Source organism: Nansenia antarctica (genome assembly GCF_963989245.1).
Source record: "Nansenia antarctica genome assembly, chromosome: 13".
NCBI classification, from domain to species: domain Eukaryota; kingdom Metazoa; phylum Chordata; class Actinopteri; order Argentiniformes; family Microstomatidae; genus Nansenia; species Nansenia antarctica.
In genome coordinates, this window is record NC_137683.1 from 29,923,196 (window position 1) to 29,942,401 (window position 19,206).

At 47.8% G+C, this 19,206-nt stretch overlaps 2 protein-coding genes across 2 annotated transcripts; one reads left to right on the plus strand and one right to left on the minus strand.

Moving 5' to 3' along the window:
• Nucleotides 1-2,599: 2,599 nt before the first annotated feature.
• Nucleotides 2,600-8,032, plus strand: LOC308169508 (uncharacterized protein; the record flags this gene model as incomplete). The annotated part of the gene is made up of 4 exons (XM_080544190.1): nucleotides 2,600-2,619; nucleotides 3,676-3,731; nucleotides 6,748-7,608; nucleotides 7,944-8,032. 4 exons carry the CDS (start codon nucleotides 2,600-2,602, stop codon nucleotides 8,030-8,032), a joined length of 1,026 nt encoding a protein of 341 aa, XP_080400316.1.
• Nucleotides 8,033-11,898: 3,866 nt separating this feature from the next.
• Nucleotides 11,899-18,595, minus strand: LOC308169211 (uncharacterized protein). Its single transcript, XM_080543885.1, has 8 exons — nucleotides 18,405-18,595; nucleotides 17,669-17,740; nucleotides 17,313-17,384; nucleotides 16,109-16,290; nucleotides 15,164-15,224; nucleotides 14,656-14,821; nucleotides 13,869-14,066; nucleotides 11,899-12,070 (listed from the first exon to the last, which is right to left on the minus strand). Exons 1-8 carry the CDS (start codon nucleotides 18,420-18,422, stop codon nucleotides 11,937-11,939), a joined length of 903 nt encoding a protein of 300 aa, XP_080400011.1. The 5' UTR covers nucleotides 18,423-18,595; the 3' UTR covers nucleotides 11,899-11,936.
• Nucleotides 18,596-19,206: the final 611 nt, after the last annotated feature.

A 19,206-nucleotide genomic window follows, 5' to 3' on the forward strand; every position in this document is an offset into this window, starting at 1 on the left:
CAAATATTCAAATATGTGCAAAACAAGATACAGCAACAATAATTATTATAACGGAAAACGTATCTAGTCTTATCTAAACTAATAGATTTAAAAAGCATAAAGCAAAATAAAGTATTGCACATTTAACTTAGTTTCTTTTTTTTCTTATTTTTCACATATTTTAAAAGAAGTGAGAAGAAGTACAGACGTATTCACTCCCCCTTCTCCATAAAAGATGCTTCCTGTTCAAATGCTCAAATGAATACAACCTCATAATATATACAAATACTGCATCTACCCAAAAGTCAAATATCATATTGACATACTTAATCACATAAAAAAAAAGAAAATAAAGGAGAAGAAATAATTACGAACCCAAATGATAAATGATAATAAATCAACAACAACCCCTAACTACCCAATGACATGTAGTGCCGTGCAAAACCTAGCGTCAGTGACGTCTTGGCACACCACCCTCACCACCACCTCCCTCACCCTCCCTCCCTCACCCTCACCACCACCTCCCTCACCCTCCCTCCCTCACCCTCACCACCACCTCCCTCACCCTCCCTCCCTCACCCTCACCACCACCTCCCTCACCCTCCCTCCCTCCCCCTCACCACCACCTCCCTCACCCTCCCTCCCTCACCCTCACCACCACCTCCCCCTCCCTCCCTCCCTCACCCTCACCACCACCTCCCTCTGGTTATCTGCCTCCCCCACCAACGCAGGAAGACGTTGATAAGAGATGGAAACAAAAACAGAGGTCGCCGACCCCTTTGATATGACTAGCTACAGGGTGCAACGAAACTAGGTCCACCCATCGCAAAACCCTCAACTGCTCTCCCCCAGGGCTCCTACAAGTTTCAACAAGTCAAATTTAAGACCTTTTTAGACCTCTTTGAATATAATTTTAGACCTATCCGCGACACCATATGATAGCTTTTCGTCATCCTCGAGGTGATGAAGTTAGGGATTTCACTGCCATACAGACAAAACAGGAAGCGAATTGGCATTTTTTTTGTTCCAGCTTGATTAATTTCCGCGTAAATAGATGTGGTCGGACTGATTTCCTTGCAGGATCTCATTTTTAAGACCTAGCGCCTCATTTTTAGACTGAATAACTGCAATTTGAGACCTTTTTAGGCCTTATAAATTGGACTTAACGGCTTTTTAAGACCAGCGCGGGAACCCTGCTCCCCCTTCTGCCTGCATCTTCATGTGGACTGCATGGATGGACTGCACTTACATAGCGCCTTTATCCAAAGCGCTTTACAACGGCCTCTCATTCACCCATTCACACACACATTCACACACCAATGGCGAGGTAGGCAAGCTACCATGCAAGGCGCCGGCCGGCCCGCTTACTGGGAGCAATTTGGGGGGTTCAGTGTCTTGCCCAAGGACACCTCGACATGTGGCCAACCGGGGCTCGACTCGAACCGCCGATCTGCCAACCTTGCGATCGTTAGACGCCAGCTCCTCTACCTCCTGCGCCACAGCCTCCCATGTCAATGCTTACCACCGCCAACTCTGTTTCTCTTTCCCTGGTCAGAACTGAAAAGCGAGAGAGAGAGGGAGTGGGTGGGTACTGTATGCCTGAGAGGGATGATGATGATGATGATGATGATGATGTGCATAGCGTCACCATGTGCCAAATAATAGGCCCACTGTGTCCCTTAAGGTACTTGGTTTGGGTGTGACGACCAGACCTTAACAGTTCTTGGGCCAAACCCAGATTTTAACAGGGGCGCTCTGTTCACCCTGTAACACACACACACACACACACACACTCACACACACACACATGCGTGCACACACACACAGACAGACAGACACACACGCACACACTCACACACAGACAGACACACACACACACACACACACACACACACACACACACACAAACACAAACACACAAACGTTTAGTGTTTCCGTCACCACTGTTCAAACGCCCCCAAAATAATTACATGAGAGAGAGAGAGAACAGAACATGTAGTGTAATTTGCTTTGAAACTTTGACCCAGTCCAGTGCTCATAAGAGCTGTGTGTCATTGTGATGTATTTATGCAGCGTAGAGAGTTACTCTACTGTAAGTGCTTACTGGATGTTATATAATATCTGACCTATATTGATTGTCACTCTAGTTGTGTTTATGACACTGGTCCTCCTATCAATCGTACTTGTGTGTGCATGTGTGCCACAAGCTCTTTGCTCTTAAGCAGTGTGTCCTTGAATTCTGCATTCTCACAGTTTAAATGCTTTATTTATGTCCACATAAATTGTACAATATCTAAAGGACATAAATACTATCAGTGCATTTCGATATTATGGAAACATTCAGTTACAGTAGTGCTGAGCCAACACAACACAAGTTATGCCTACACAGTACACATAGGATGTTATTCACACCAAATGATGACACACACACACACACACACACACACACACACCACATTTAGACTAGGCAGAATTTGTGAAAATGTGCTTATTTAAGGTGCTGAAGGCCAATCGTGTTACTTTATGGCTTACAAGCTTTTTAGGGTTACTGAAGGGTGCTGAACTCTTGTATGCCCAGCTAAGAAATGGCCCACAATGCATCAGAATTGAGAAATCCAAGATGGCCGTAGTCTTCGACAGGTATCAAGGCGAATCAATCTTCTTCTACTCCTTCTAGATACACACTATGACAGAACGGGACGGACACGTCTCTACATGTCAGCTGGGATGTCGAAGGCTCCAAAGTATTTCCCAGTACATGACATTTGCATGTAAATGGACTGACTTATATAGAGCCTTATTCCAAAGCGCTTTACAATGGCCTCTCATGATTCACCCGTTCACACACACATTCACACACCAATGGCGGCAAGCTACCATGCAAGGCGCCGGCCCGCTTACTGGGAGCAATTTTGGGGTTCAGTGTCTTGCCCGAGGACACTTAGACATGTGGCCAGCCGGGGCTCGAACCGCCGATCTGCCGACCTTCTGCCAAGCACATTTCATTCAGGTTTTCACCTTGTTTAGACAAAGAGACATGGACATTTAATACATTTCAGCCCATGGGTGGTGACCATCTTGGATTTTTCTATTCTGAGGCATTGTGGGCCATTTCTTAGCTGGACATAACCCTAAAAAGCTTGTATGCCATAAATTAACACCATTGGTCTTCAGCACCAGCACATTTTCACAAATTCTGCCTAGTCTAAATGTGTGTGTGTGTGTGTGTGTGTGTGTGTGTGTGTGTGTGTGTGTGTGTGTGTGTGTGTGTGTGTGTGTATGTGTGCGTGTGTGTGTGTGTGTGTGTGTGTGTGTGTGTGTGTGTGTGTGTGTGTGTGTGTGAGAATGCAGAATTCGAGGACACACTGTTTAAAAGAGCAAAGAGCTTATGGCACACATGCACGTACACAAGTAAGATTGATAGGAGGACCAGTGTCATAAACACAACTAGAGTGACAATCAATATAGTCCAGATATTACTGTATATAACATCCAGTAAGCACTTATAGTAGAGTAACTCTCTACGCTGCATAAATACATCACAATGACACACACACACAGCTCTTATCAGTACTGGATTGGGTACATTGTAAAGGGGTTGTTCTTGACTTAATTCTAGATTTGTTCTCCCCCCCCTCACCCTACCTTACACCCTTACACCCACACCCTCACCCTACCTTACACACACCCTCTCAGACGCACGTCCAGGAGGCGCGCCTACGCTGCTCAAAAGCGCAGTTCAGCTGGTAGATGTGAGTCACACAAGTTCAGCAGACGAGGAGAGAGAGAGAGCATGATTTCAGTTCGTTCCTGACTGGCAAAGTTAGTTGCAGTAGACTTACCATTTCTTTATTCAGCGTTATTTCACTCTAATGCGATAGCGTAGGCTGATTACCTCTGCAAATCTCTGTAAGCGGTCAATGGTTGAACTTTGAAGTTTCGGGTTTCGAACGGATTTAATTCTTCAACCGAGGAGTGAGTCTCTGTCTCGAACCCACGTTTTTGTTCCTGACGCGGAGACCGATCCGATCAGGTTGTTTGGGTGGTGTTTCTATTGATCAACATTGTCATTTGTTGTGACAAGACTGAGAAAACAACTGACTTAGAAGAAGTAAGTACTTCTCTGACGCCAATAAGAAAACATACCAGACCTGTTCATCCAGGGAACACACCCGTCCAGCAGAGATCATCCAGGGAACACACCCGTCCAGCAGAGAGGACACCGTTTGCATGAAACTGTGGCCAGGTAAGATCACGGCACGCAAATCTGACCAATCCGTTTATGTGCCAGTATGCTACTGCTATTGGTTTTTATTTGAAGAAAATATGATTATCCGATCATTTATCCCCCCCCCCCCCAAAAAAAGAAAGGCACATTTTCTATTGCATGCAATTTTCTAAGAGCCTTTGAATGTATAACTCCACAATCTCACTATTGGTTTTTATTTGAAGAAAATATGATTATCCGATCATTTATCCCCCCCCCCCCAAAATAAAATAAATGTAAGGCATAATTTCTATTGCATGCAATTGCCTAACTGCAATAGAAACCGTGCCTTACATTTCTTTTCTTTTTTTCCGCACTAACTCATAGATTTTTTTTGCCTGGTTTCAATTGAAATGAATAGCGATAGACGACCTGTGAGATTGTGGAGTTATACATTCAAAGAAGGCTGCTCTTTTATTCACCCAAGGCGCCTTATAACCATACTGAAGAGAGAACGGCTTAAGTCCTTAAGCATAGAGACATTCCCACTCCCATAGCATTCCCCAGTGAGCTCATAGCAGCCTTGAGAAGCTTACATCAGATACAGTCGTGGGATTTGACACTTTGCTTTTAATTACCGAGTGTCATTTCTAAATAAACCACAGGGTAGATGCGGTCAGGCTACATTCTTATCATTGTGTGTCATGCTTTGTCCAGGTGTCCTCCTCCTTCACCTGTAAACATTTCAGGTGTTTCAAGATGGATTGCTATTAGTGTGTGTGTGTGTGTGTGTGTGTGTGTGTGTGTGTGTGTGTGTGTGTGTCTCTGTGTCTGTGTCTGTGTGTGTGTGTGTGTGTGTGTGTGTGTGTGTCTGTGTGTGTGTGTGTCTCTCTCTCTGTGTGTGTCTGTGTGTGTCTGTGTCTGTCTGTGTGCGTCTGTGTGTGTGTGTCTGTGTGTGTCTGTGTGTCTGTGTGCGTCTGTGTGTGTGTGTGTGTGTGTGTGTGTGTGTGTGTCAGGCAAGAGTCTAGGTCCAGTTTACATCTCGTATTATGTCACCCACCCACACCAAAGCATACCATTGACCATTGTTTTTAGAAGGAGAAATATGTGGAGGATGGTGTTGGTGTTGGGGTGGGGGGGGTGTGGGGGGTAGAGCAAAGCTGTTTCCTGAGAAGGGGGCTCGCCTAACAATGGTCGCCTCAGAGCAGTCGGCGGTTCTCGGGGGCAGAGAGACATCAGAGGGGGGCTGTAGGATGTTGAAATAATGGCAGAGAAAAGAGAAAGGGGAAAAAATAAAATGCGACACAATAGGGGGTGTCGTTCAGAACATTGGAACGTTGGAGAGTGGTGTTCCTTGGAGCTCTGGAGACAATGGGAGGCCAGCTGCTGCTGGTGGTGGTGGTGGTGGTGGTGGTGGTGGTGGTGGTGGTGGTGGTTGCGGTTGCATAACCGCCTTCAGTACTTGGGTCACGTTTACCCATATAGGGAACACTTGACTTTTACTCCTTTCACATGGCACACTTTTTAAACAGTTCATAGTGTGAAATCAAATGCATATTTGAGGGGCTTATTCCATTGGTTCACGGCCAGATAGATAGACAGACAGACAGAGGTTTAACCTAGTTCTGGATACCTCTAACTTCTACTCCTCTCACATAGTACACTTTTAAAAAGTTCATAGTGTGAAATCAAATGCATATTTGAGGGGCTTATTCCATTGGTTCACGGCCAGATAGACAGACAGAGGTTTAGGCTAACCTGGTTCTGGATAGGCTACCTCCAGTGGTACCGTGGTAATGACAGGTTCTCTGGTGTGGAAAAATACACCCCACTGTGATGTTTACCTCTGTCACGGCTGACTGTCAGCTGTTCTGGTGTCTTTCCAGCTTACCAGCTCAGATGACAGGTGTACGTGCGTGTGTGTGTGCGTGTGTGTGTGTGTGTGTGTGTGCATGTGTGTGTGTGTGTGTGTGTGTGTGTGTGTGTGTGTGTGTGTGAGAGAGAGAAATTCTTTTGCCTCAAGCGTATCTCTGTAAATATTTGATGACTAGTGTGACTGGTAAATGAATATTCGCTCTGAATGCGTCACATGGCTGACACCGATCCTTGTCTGGCGCTAAGGTCGTCTCTGTTTTTCCACGCTTCGGTACAACGTGTCCCGACTGTCCCTGTTTCGAGCTGACACGTCTGACGCATGTCCAAGAGCAGCAGAGGAGGTCTCTCTCCACGTTCACTTCACACGCAATTCAAATGAGGAGAAATGGGGTTTGAGGATTACTTCCAAATCCAAATTTGTCAGTTATTTTAGGGGTTTACTTCCAAATTTGTCAGTTATTTTAGAGGTTTACTTCCAAATTGGTCAGTTATTTTTCCCCATACCTTTAGGAGTGAGATGTCCTATTGTCATGTCACTTGTTCAGTCAGATGTAATCCGTATGCAAGCTTTTTGTCAAAGCTATTTGTCGATTGCGTTAGTGTTGCCAGTTTTATGGTTTGCTGGTTTTTAACGCGTTGTGGAGCGAAACACGCTAATTCCAATACACCTTCTCTCTCTCTTCCAGACCAGGACAGTGAATGCAACCGTTCCAGGTTCAACGAGGAAGAGTGGCAAACGGGGAAGAGGACTGAAGAACACTTCGCCTGTGGTGTCCACCGCCCACTTACCCCCCCCACCACCGCGACCCCCCCTGACCCCGGACGACCCACCCCTACCCCTACGTCCACCACCACCACCACCATGTCCCTCAGCACCTTCCACCTCATGCAGACCCTCAAGAACTCCCCGGCCGCCCTCCGCCGGCGCTTCCGCCGCGACCGCACCGCCGAGTCCCTCTCCCACGGCGACCCCCTCTTCAAGGTCCACTACCTGGGCACGGAGAAGATCTTCTCCCTGGACCGCGAGCAGGCCCAGGAGGCCATCAGCCGCCTGCTGGAGGGGAACGGGGCGGCGGCCAACGGGACCAACGGGGGAGGGGGGAAGAAGAAGCTGAGCAAGGACCACGCCCTGGTGGTGCGCCCGCGCTACGTGGAGGTCAAGGAGCTCAGCACGGGCCGCCAGCTCACCAAGACCTACCTGCAGGACATCGCCTACTGCGCCGCGGACGCCACACGGCCCAACGTCTTCCTGTACATCTGCAAGCAGCGCGGGCAGCAGCTGCAGTGCCGCGTGTTCTGGTGCAGCCGGGCGGAGCGTGCCAAGGACATGACGGCGTGCCTGGCGCACTCCTTCCAACAGGCGCTGAGCGACTGGCAGCAGCAGGACGGGGGGGTGGGGATGGGGGGGGCAAGGGACGACGAGGGGGAAGAAGGGATGAGAGCGGGGGAGAAGGGGGGGGAGAGAGAGGAGATGATGTCGTCGCCGTCGCCGTCGACAACGCCGACGACGCCCAGGAGCTGCACGCTACCCGCCAGCCTGGGGAAAGGTGAGGAGGAGAGGAGGGGTTGATGGGAAGGGAAACCTGGAACAAAGTGTGGGTCTGGGTTTGGTAGGGGATCAAGGGGGATGTTGACTAGTAGACTGAAGCTTGTTAAGGACTTGTAAAGACCTTATCTACTTTACGATGTCTCAATAGTCTTTATACAAGCTTCCTCTCCTCTCTCTCTTTTATCTGATAAAGGAAAGAGAGGAAAGAGAGGAAACCCCCCCCCCAAAAAAGACCTCTGGTGTGCTCCCTATTTTTAGAGATGATAAAACCGAACCGGGGCCAGGGTGTGTATATCTGACTCCTGTCTTCTCTGTGTGTGTCCGCCTCCGCAGTGCGCTCCTGGAAAAAGAGGAACTCCATGTCCCGCAGCCCCCTCAGGGCCATCACGAGACGGGGATCCGCCTCGGACAGCTGGCACTGAGAGCCATCCCCCCACCCAGCCTCCACCCAGCCTCCACCCAACCTCCACCCAGCCTCCCACCCAGCCTCCACCCAGCCTCCACCCAGCCTCCCACCCAGCCTCCACCTAGCCTCCCTCCCACCCAGCCTCCACCCAGTCTCCACCCAGCCTCCACCCAGCCTCCACGCACGGGACCACCTTAAATTAACTGACCAGCCAGACCCCCAGGGACCACAGCACTGAGGGTGGGGAGGGGAGAGAAGAGAGGGGGAGGGAGGGAGGGAAAGTGGCCTTTATTGGACTCTTTTAGAGCTCTCTTCTGGATGGGACATTTCCTCCTTCGTCAGTTGGCTGAGTGTGTTTGTGATGAACCAGTTGAGACTGGAACCAGTTAGAAACCAGCTACCTTTTACTTTCCATTGACTCCTCTGGAACACTTGTGAATAATGAGATAATGAGGCATTTGGGTGACGGCCATGGCAAGTGAGAAGAGACTTGTTGACTGGCTGGCTGGCTTTAGATGTTGGGAGATGGGATTGCTTCATTTCCATAGCCTGTATCGATGGACTTGTTTTATACAAATTGCTGATGAAAGGAGCAAAGGACAAAAGACTTGAGTGACCGGAAACCAGACGATGATATCATCATCATCAAACCAACCAACCGCAACCTCCTCCCTCGATCCGTCTCTGAAAGGGCCATGGATGGCCTAACTAAACTGGCTTATTTCCGCTATCTATTTATTTCGCAGAGACATTTGTTTTCACTCCCTCGAGCGGTTATTTTTACCCTATGTGCTCCTCCTCCACCTCCTCGTCTGCTAAGTAAACTACACCTTGTTGTTTTTTTGAGAGGGTGGAGCTTTTCTTTTTTCTTCTTCCTCCTCTTCAGAACCTGAAACACAACAACCATGTTTGTCTTGGGAGAGACAGAGAGAGAGAGAGACACGTCACACTACACGTGTTTGTGTGAAGATACACGGGGGGCGTTAGTGCCAATGCATGAGCTTAGAAGTATATGGTTCTATCTCCATTTTTGTCAAAATTTAGTTTTTTACATAATCTGATCCATTAGGTGTTTATTAATGCCTGTGTGGTGTTATTTTTAAAATGTTGATATTTTTGAGTTAGTAATTCATAAAATACACAGGTTCCATCTCACAAAACATAATGGAATGTAAAAACTTTGACGCTCAATATCTCTGAACTGCCCTAAACGGAGATAGAACCTTATCATTCTAAACGGAGATAGAACCTTATCATTCTAAGCTCACGAATAGTTAAAAACAAGGAAAACCAGGTTTTTGGTCGTACAGCGGCTACCTTCTAAGGCTACATCCGGTTGTCTTGTCATGGTTTTTAACTGCGTAGGGATGTAGTAGTAGTAAAGGCTTTTACAGGACGTCTCTAGGGCACTTTGAGTCACATCCTCTGGGTTAAGGTGCACTACACTTGTCCTCAAACACAACCACTAAGTTGCCATAAAACACAACCAACGATAAGTATTGCACTGTACTGTTCCACCTTTTAAATTTAATATATTACCATTCGGCTAGTTCGATTGACTCTTAAATTAAGTTTCCATATTCCCTTATTTGTCCTTATTGTTCTTGGTGTTCATTAACCCCATCCGTGACTTGAATGACAGGCCTGGTAGTTGTGTGTTAACAGCTCTACACACTGACAACTCACAAGGCAAGGTTTAATCTCTCACCTTAAACTCGTGACGTTAGAATTATAAGGTTCTATCTCCATTTTTGTCAACGTTTTTTTCCATTAGGTGTTTATTAATGCCTGTGTGGTGTTATTTTTAAAATGTTGACATTTTTTTGTTAGTAATTAATAAAATACAAAGGTTCCATCTCACAGAACATAATGGAATGTAAAAACTTTGACGCTCAATATCGCTGAACTACCCTAGACGGAGATAGAACCTTATAATTCTAAACTCACAAACTGTCTAGCATCCTGTGAGAACTAGGGTTGTTAGTGATCACAAATTGCGATTTTATTATTTTGTGGAAAATCACTCAGGCATGATCTGCCCTGAAATGTCCTCCTTTGCCATTTCCCAGGTGTGTGTGTGTTTTGTGGTCGTGGAACACTGGGAACACTGTGTTCCCGTGTGGAGCCCCGGTTTGGAATGTTCAGTGTTCGTGCACCTGCATTCCGATGGGGGACATTCTAGTTCTAGAGTCTTCCTCAGCGCTCCTTCCTCCTCGGCCTCTGTTCTAAACTGACAGAGTGATTTGTTAGCATTAATGCGCCCCAAAGCCCAAATACCTGTGTCTCTCTCTCTCTCCCCCCCTCTCTCCCCCTCCTCTCCCCCAATACACTTTTCACATGTCTCTTCAGAGCATTCCAGATGGCAACAACATCTCCATGCAGAAGACTGTTGAAGTCACACTAGAGATTTAAAAATGGGCTTTGTTTGTTGACGTGACTGTAGTCTACAATATGAGCAGAGTTTTATTACAGTCTCATGATTGCAGACGCTGTCTAGAGTTTATAAAGCAGTCTTACTTGGTTATGGAAAGGAGGGCCTGGGGGCGGTCTACGTTTCACCACCCAACCGGCCATCCCCTTTCCACTTACACCAAAACGCCAATACGCTTTATTCGTTTAGGGACAAACAAATGGCAAAAGGTTAGCGAGAGATATGGTGTTTTACAGTAAACACGCCTGTGTTTTTATGTCGTCCTTGCCTGACGAGTTATGTCAGCGAATGGATGTTTTATGGATTCAATTAATTTTATTATTATAATTTTATTTTATTTCAAGAGTCTACAAGTGCCAGCGTTAAGGTTTTGTTTTTTTATGTACTTTGTTTTGTCATCGTGTACATATTTAAATATTTGTATTTTATGGAATAAACTTTTATACAACGATATGTGTGTGTGTGTGTGTGTGTGTGTTTACAGATGTCAAGGGTTTTGCTATCACGTACTGTATAACTGATGACACGGCATGAAAACCTGTAACTTGGGGCACAAACTTGCTTTAAACTAGCAAACTAGCTTGCTACAGCTTGTACTGTACCACTGGCTGTGTGAGGGGCATGTCAGGGCCAGGCAGGCCAGTAACCAATCAAAAGCCAGTTTTCTAACAGGGTTTAAATTTGGCTAAAAGAAAACAGAATTCCATCATCATGGGTTGGAGGGCAGAGGTCACAGAGGTCATGGGACCAAGGGACCAACCTCTCAGGGTACTTTACAACCTTCCATCTCACACACTGGTCACTACCATACAGTACTGCATATCAGCCCAATAGAGCTCTCAGGTCTTCTGCTAGCATATCAGCCCAATAGAGCTCTCAGGTCTTCTGACGTTGGTTTTCTCTGTGTACCACATGTACAAAAGAAGAGATTTGGTGAGGCTGCATTCTCAATTTATGCACCCAAATTGTGGAATACACTGCCAGTTTACATTAGGGATGCAACCTCAGCACATATGTTCAAGTCAAGACTAAAAACCCATCTTTTTAATATTGCCTTTAAATGACTAAATGATTAAATGATGGTTATATAATGATTGGAGCACTTTGAGCTGCAACGTTTGCAAGAAAAGCGCTCTACAAATAAAAGTTATTATTATTATTATAACAGGGGTGCAGAGTTAACAGAGTTCTGTACATTCAAGTAGATTTGAACTATTTCTAAAGTGGTGGTGTTACATCCAAAGGACCTCTTTAGACAATGTCAGAATCGATTCACAATTTATTCAGTAACATTGACATCTTGATATGTTTGAAAACGGGTCATTTCAATAAGGCTACATGTAGATCTAAACAAAATACAGATTATTTTCCCCCCACATAGCTGTTGTGTGTGCAGAGACAGAGAGGTGGACTACTATAACCACCCAGCCACCCTGAACCCTCCTGCAGTCTTCCTGGTTCTTCTGACCGTCACCACGGAACATGCCGGTCACTCCTCCTCAGAGCCCTCTGTCGTGGGGCTGGCGCCCCCCCTGCCCCCCCCTCTGCCAGCCTGCTGGAGCCTCTGGACCTCAGACAGGGTCTGGACGTGGAGACGCCTCACACACTTCACCTCCTCTATGACTGACGGAGGGAGAGAGAGGGAGAGAGAGAGAGAGAGACACACCACAGAGAGAGAGAGACACACCACAGAGAGAGAGAGAGAGACACACCACAAAGAGAGAGAGAGACACACCACACAGAGAGAGAGAGAGACACACACACAGAGAGAGAGAGAGACACACCACAGAGAGAGAGAGACACACCACAGAGAGAGAGAGAGAGACACACCACAAAGAGAGAGAGAGACACACCACACAGAGAGAGAGAGAGACACACACACAGAGAGAGAGAGAGACACACCACACAGAGAGAGAGAGAGAGACACCACACAGAGAGAGAGAGAGACACCACACAGAGAGAGAGAGAGAGAGAGAGACACCACACAGAGAGAGAGAGACGTAACACACCACACAGAGACAGAGAGAGAGAGACACCACACAGAGAGAGAGAGACGTAACACACCACACAGAGAGAGAGAGAGAGAGAGAGAGACGTAACACACCACACAGAGAGAGAGAGAGAGACACCACACACAGAGAGAGAGAGAGACACCACACACAGAGAGAGAGAGAGACACCACACAGAGAGAGAGAGAGAGACACACCACACAGAGAGAGAGAGACACACCACACAGAGAGAGAGAGACACCACAGAGAGAGAGAGAGAGAGACACCACACAGAGAGAGAGAGAGAGAGAGAGAGAGACACCACACAGAGAGAGAGAGAGAGAGACACCACACAGAGAGAGAGAGAGAGACACCACACAGAGAGAGAGAGAGAGACACCACACAGAGAGAGAGAGAGACACCACACAGAGAGAGAGAGAGAGAGACACCACACAGAGAGAGAGAGAGAGACACACCACACAGAGAGAGAGAGAGACACCACAGAGAGAGAGAGAGAGAGAGAGAGAGACACCACACAGAGAGAGAGAGACACCACACAGAGAGAGAGAGAGAGACACCACACAGAGAGAGAGAGAGACACCACACAGAGAGAGAGAGAGAGAGAGACACCACACAGAGAGAGAGAGAGAGACACCACACAGAGAGAGAGAGAGAGACCACACAGAGAGAGAGAGAGAGACACCACACAGAGAGAGAGAGAGACACACCACAGAGAGAGAGAGATAGACACCACAGAGAGAGAGAGACCACACAGAGAGGGAGAGAGACACCACAGAGAGAGAGAGAGAGAGAGAGAGAGAGAGACGTAACACACCACACAGAGAGAGAGAGAGACACCACACAGAGAGAGAGAGAGACGTAACACACCACACAGAGAGAGACGTAACACACCACACAGAGAGAGAGAGAGAGAGACACCACACAGAGAGAGAGAGAGAGAGAGAGAGAGAGACACCACACAGAGAGAGAGAGAGAGATGTATCAACACACCACACAGAGAGAGAGAGACACCACACAGAGAGAGAGAGAGAGAGAGAGAGAGAGAGAGACGTATCAACACCACATACAGATTCACAGCACAACAGCGCCACCTGGCAACCGTAGAGCACCATGAGGTACAGTACATGAGGTTTCATAAAACCCAAGAACGCTTTACAATTCTAAAGGAAATGGCCAGACAGACAAAACAGAAAACAAACAAAACAAAACAGAAACAGTGACTAGGGGCCAAAGGCCTTGGTGAACAGATGGGTTCTGAGGGCTAACCCCAAAAGGGGTCTATCTTCATAAAGACATTTAAATCTAGTATAATAACACTTGGGTTAGGGTTATTATAATAATAATACTTATTATTATTATTATATGAATAATATAATCATATTATATGAATATGATTACTTCACAACACTCACCCTTGTTGTAATGCAGTTCGTCGCGGTTGCCGTGGACAGCGTAGGTCTCCAGGAAGTTGAGGAGCGCTCCGGAGACCAGGAAGCGCTCGGCGAGGGGAAGGCTTTTCAGGTAGCGCATGTCCAGGGCGAAGGGGTTGGAGGGGGACGGGACGGTGCAGAGGCCCACCAGCTCACTCACCACGTCCCAGACCCTGGTCCCTGGACGCACACGCAGCAGGGAGAGAAAGGAGGAACACATTTTTTTTACATTTACATGTTTGGCATTTAGCAGACGCCTTATTCCAAAGCGACTTACAATCAATACATTTGACTAAGCAAGTGAATCATCAATCCACCAGTTGTATCCACCGCGTGTTGATCTGCATAAGAGCGGGACGAACGGGCAATTTTAAATTTTTCGGACCAATCAACTACCCCATCTGTTGCTTCGATTGCGTATGTCACTTCGTTTACGTAAAGGGCTGTGAGAACGCAAATCAGAGAAATAATTTATGCAACAATGTTGCAATCTCATCCACTTGCTCCGGCTCATGATTCAGACTTTCATGTGAGAACATGACCTCAAACTATGTTAAACAAAAAAATGTTGCACAGTGTTATGCGGATGCTTAACAGAAGGTTCAGAACCCTGGTAGATGTTCTAGAAGGTGGTGGAACCCTGGTAGATGTTCTAGAAGGTGGTGGAACCCTGGTAGATGTTTCAGAAGGTGGTGGAACCCTGGTAGATGTTCTAGAAGGTGGTGGAACCCTGGTAGACGCTGACAGTTCTAGTTTCATATCTTCTTACCTTGTGTCCCCCAGTCCGTGATGGACTTGAGCTTCATGGGCGTGTCCTTGACCAGCGAATCAGTGCCTCCGATGTTGACCAGACGCTCGTGATTGGATCGTATCCAGGCGTACGGTCGGCCATACTTGGCGTAACCGGCCAACAGGAAAAGAGTGCAGTTCACTTCCTTATATGAGATGAGATGAGAGAGAGGGGGAGGGGGGGGCGGGCGAAGCAAATGATGATCAACTCCAAATAGATCCCTTCCCTTCGGATAAAGGGGTGAGGGGTCCGTTGGGAATTGGGAATGGAATTACATTTACATGTTTGGCATTTAGCAGACGCCTTATTCCAAAGGCGACTTACAATCGATACATTTGACTAAGCAAGTGAATCATCAATCCACCAGTCGTAGCAGGAAGAGTCATCTAGCTCAGGCCCGGGGCCATTGGCAGTCTCAGTGATAGAAGAAGAGACACTGGAGAGACAGTACAAGGGGGGCAGATTGGAGGGAAGTGACAGTACTCACAGGAACTGCGATCTCCCTCTCGCTGGGGGAGGCTGGGAGGAGGTGGGCCTCGCCGCTGTCTCTGGAAACACAGGAAGTTCAAATGGTGTGTGTGTGTGTGTGTGTGTGTGTGTGTATGTGTGTAAAGTACACATGTGTTTATGAGTTTATGCATTATGTTTGCTCTTACATCCATGTGTCTAAACACGTTTGCGTTGCATAATATGCCTGTGGGAGCCAGGGTGTGTGTTCACATCTTCACACACAAACACACACACACACACACACACACACACACACACACACACACACACACAAACATGACTCTTCACCTCCGGTCCGGCCCTAGGTCTTTGGTGGCCCTAAACAAGAGTCTGAATGTGGGTGGGGGGGGGGGGTGGAGTTTTGGATTGACGGGTGTTTTGTCAACGGGGTGGAGGGTGGGGGGTGGTGTTAGTAGAGTTCTCGATTGACGGGGGTTTCGTTGACGGGGTGGAGGGTGGAGGGTGGGAGGTGGTGTTAGCAGAGTTTTTAGATTGGCGCGTGTTTTGTTGACAGGTCGGGGGGGGCTGTTGTTAGCAGAGTTTCGGATTGACGGGTGGGGTAGTTTGCGCTAAATTGACGCCCGCAAGCGTGACTCCCCCCTCTAGCGGTTGTGGCCCTCTAAACCAGTGGTTCTCAAACCTCTCCTCGGGGACCCCCAGCTGCTCCACATATCTGATCAAATCATAATTGCTTTGTACTTGATTAGTTGAATCAGGTGTGTTGGTGGTGGAACAGATCAGATATGTGGAGCGGACGGCTGGGGGTCCCCGAGGAGAGGGTTGACAACCACTGCGGTAAACAACCGCATAGCGGCCTGCCCCTCCCTGCCTCACCTGTCAGCCTGTGGCTGGGGGCCCCCCTGTGCGTGGCGTCTCTGTCTGTGTGTGTGTGTGTGTGTGTGTGTGGCCCTCCCTGCCTCACCTGTCAGTCTGTGGCTGGGGGCCCCCCTGTGGGTGGCGTCTCTGTGTGTGTGTCCCCGGGTCCCCGGGCAGAGGGGAGCTGGCGTCGCTGGCCAGGCTGTAGGTGCTGCTGCTGGAGGAGACGGGACTGCTGCTGCTGAGGGAGGAGGCGGCCGACACGGCGAACCCCGGGGAGCGCCAGCCCTGAGGGGAGACACACAGACAGCCCTGAGGGGAGACACACAGACAGCCCTGAGGGGAGACACACAGACAGCCCTGAGGGGAGACACACAGACAGCCCTGAGGGGAGACACACAGACAGCCCTGAGGGGAGACACACAGACAGCCCTGAGGGGAGACACACAGACAGCCCTGAGGGGAGACACACAGACAGCCCTGAGGGGAGACACACAGACAGCCCTGAGGGGAGACACACAGACAGCCCTGAGGGGAGACACACAGACAGCCCTGAGGGGAGACACACAGACAGCCCTGAGGGGAGACACACAGACAGCCCTGAGGGGAGACACACAGACAGCCCTGAGGGGAGACACACAGACAGCCCTGAGGGGAGACACACAGACAGCCCTGAGGGGAGACACACAGACAGCCCTGAGGGGAGACACACAGACAGCCCTGAGGGGAGACACACAGACAGCCCTGAGGGGAGACACACAGACAGCCCTGAGGGGAGACACACAGACAGCCCTGAGGGGAGACACACAGACAGCCCTGAGGGGAGACACACAGACAGGGTTCCTACAAGTCTCAACAAGTCAAATTTAAGACCTTTTTATACCTTTTTAAGACCTCTTTGAATAGAATTTTAGACCTATTCGCGACACCATATGATAGCTTTTTGTCATCCTCGAGGTGATGAAATTAGGGATTTCACTGCCATACAGACAAAAAAGGAAGCGAATTGGCATTTCTTTGGGTTCCAGCTTGATCAATTTCCGCGTAAATAGATGTGGTCGGACTGATTTCCTTGCAGGATCTCATTTTTAAGACCTAGCACCTCATTTTTAGACAGAATAACTGAAACGTAAGACCTTTTTAGGCCTTATAAATTGGATTGCTGGATTTTAGACTTTAAGGCTTTCTTTTTAAGACCAGCCCTGAGGGGAGACAAACAGAGGAACCGACCCACCGCTCTGAGGAATGTCTCATTCTCATCCACAATTCCAGGAAGTCGGACAAGAAGTGACAACAGTTCAGACACCTACCAGGTCCTCGTTGACGACGGTCAGCAGCAGCTCCTCTCTCCCCCGCAGCCACGGCTGGAAGTACCGGAACCCCTAAACCCAGAGGGGGACAGAGACAGGGGGGCTGTGTGTAACCGTGGTAACCGTTAGGAGGACAGAGACAGGGGGGCTGTGTGTGTGTGTGTAACCGTTAGGAGGACAGAGACAGGGGGGCTGGCTGTGTGTAACCGTTAGGGGGGTTCAATATATGTGTGTGTGGGGGGGGTGTCAACAAATCATGTGGTGTGATGATGTTCTACGGTCTCACACACACACACACACACACACACACACACACACACACACTCACACACCATGGGTCTGGTTCTAGGACTGACCTGTAGGGACCCCAGCAAGGCCAGGTCGGTCAGAAAGTGCTGCAGTTTCCTCTTCTGCTCCCTCTCTCGCTTCTGAACACACACACACACACAGACGCAGACGCAGACGCAGACACAGACACACACACACACACACACACACAGACACAGACACACACACACACACACACACACAGAGACACACAGACACAGACACACAGACACAGACACAGACACACACAGACTCAGACACACACACACACACACACACACACAGACACAGACACAGACACACACACACACACACACACACACACACACACACACACACACACACACACACACACACACCAATGTTTCTTGTCAAAACATCTGCCATTTCATTCATTCATTCATATTTTGAGTGACATAATAACACAAGTGTAGGCTATAGAGAAGAACTGGCAGCGATGACCTCATCATGGTTGCTTGATGAAATATGACCAGTCTCCTAGCAACGCATACCGCCCGGCATCAAGTGATATAGGGCTGAACAATAACTCACAACTTCAAATATTATATGCATACTGTTGCTAATCACAAATGAATTGCAAACGATTCGTGATTTAAAGAAAGTGCCTGATGTATTTCCTAAATGCACTCTCTCTCTCTTCGATCACATTTCCGATGATGTGACAGACTGCTACAACAAACAAACATGATGTCATTGAAATATTATTTATGTTCATGTATGTTAGATCAGACGCATGTTACTCACACTGCTGCTGGAGCTCATCTCTGTAGATTAGAACCGTTTATAATGTGTTTACCACATTCATTGCTGTGTGTTATTGCGTTGTCATAGACAGTCAATGCAATTACTACAAAAAAGCAGCTCATGGCCACATGATCGTTTCACATGTTCATACTAGTCATTTCTTTATGTCATGCGGGTTTTCGTGGCACAAAATCAACCCTGTCCTCCATCCTGCTGATAGAGATGTTTAAATGCGCTGATCCAGATGTCTCTGGGCTGCCTGTTCCCAGGGAGGTATTCCATCAACGTAACTATAGGAAAATCCAGGCTTATATTAAGTATCGCGAGACTTATCAAAATAAGGCTAGATTTAAAAAAAAAAGAAATCTCGCGGGATTTATTCAAATAAGCCCGAATTGTCTTTTAGCGACGTTGATGGAATACCCCCCTGATCAGATCTCACGGGTGTTGTGTTATCGCCAAAGATGTTAGGGACCGTCTGCATGGTTCCGCTGTCTGGAGAAGCGCAAAAGGGGGGTGATTTATTGCTTTTAGGCTATACTTTAATACTTAGCCTATAATAAAGACAATTATGATCATTTCATAGTCATACCCATGTTTTCCGATCTCTTCATGAATAATGTTTAATTAGGGTTAGGGTTAGGGGTCATATGCATTGTCCAGTGGGCCCTATGGGTCTTCCTGAGTACGGAAGTTGCAATCAGCTGTATACCAATGATCTTCCTGACAGGTGGGGATGTCTCTGATAGTCAAAATGGCGCAAGAAGAAGGTAAACACAAAATTGTTAAGTTTGACGAATTG

What these genes read in the sequence shown, in the direction of transcription:
- LOC308169211 (XM_080543885.1), bottom strand. An exon ending in CCTTGCTGGGGTCCCTACAG is followed by an intron (nt 17,385 to 17,668) that starts GTCAGTCCTAGA and finishes CTCTGGGTTTAG; the next exon opens with GGGTTCCGGTACTTCCAGCC. An exon ending in CCGTCGTCAACGAGGACCTG is followed by an intron (nt 16,291 to 17,312) that starts GTAGGTGTCTGA and finishes GTCTCCCCTCAG; the next exon opens with GGCTGGCGCTCCCCGGGGTT.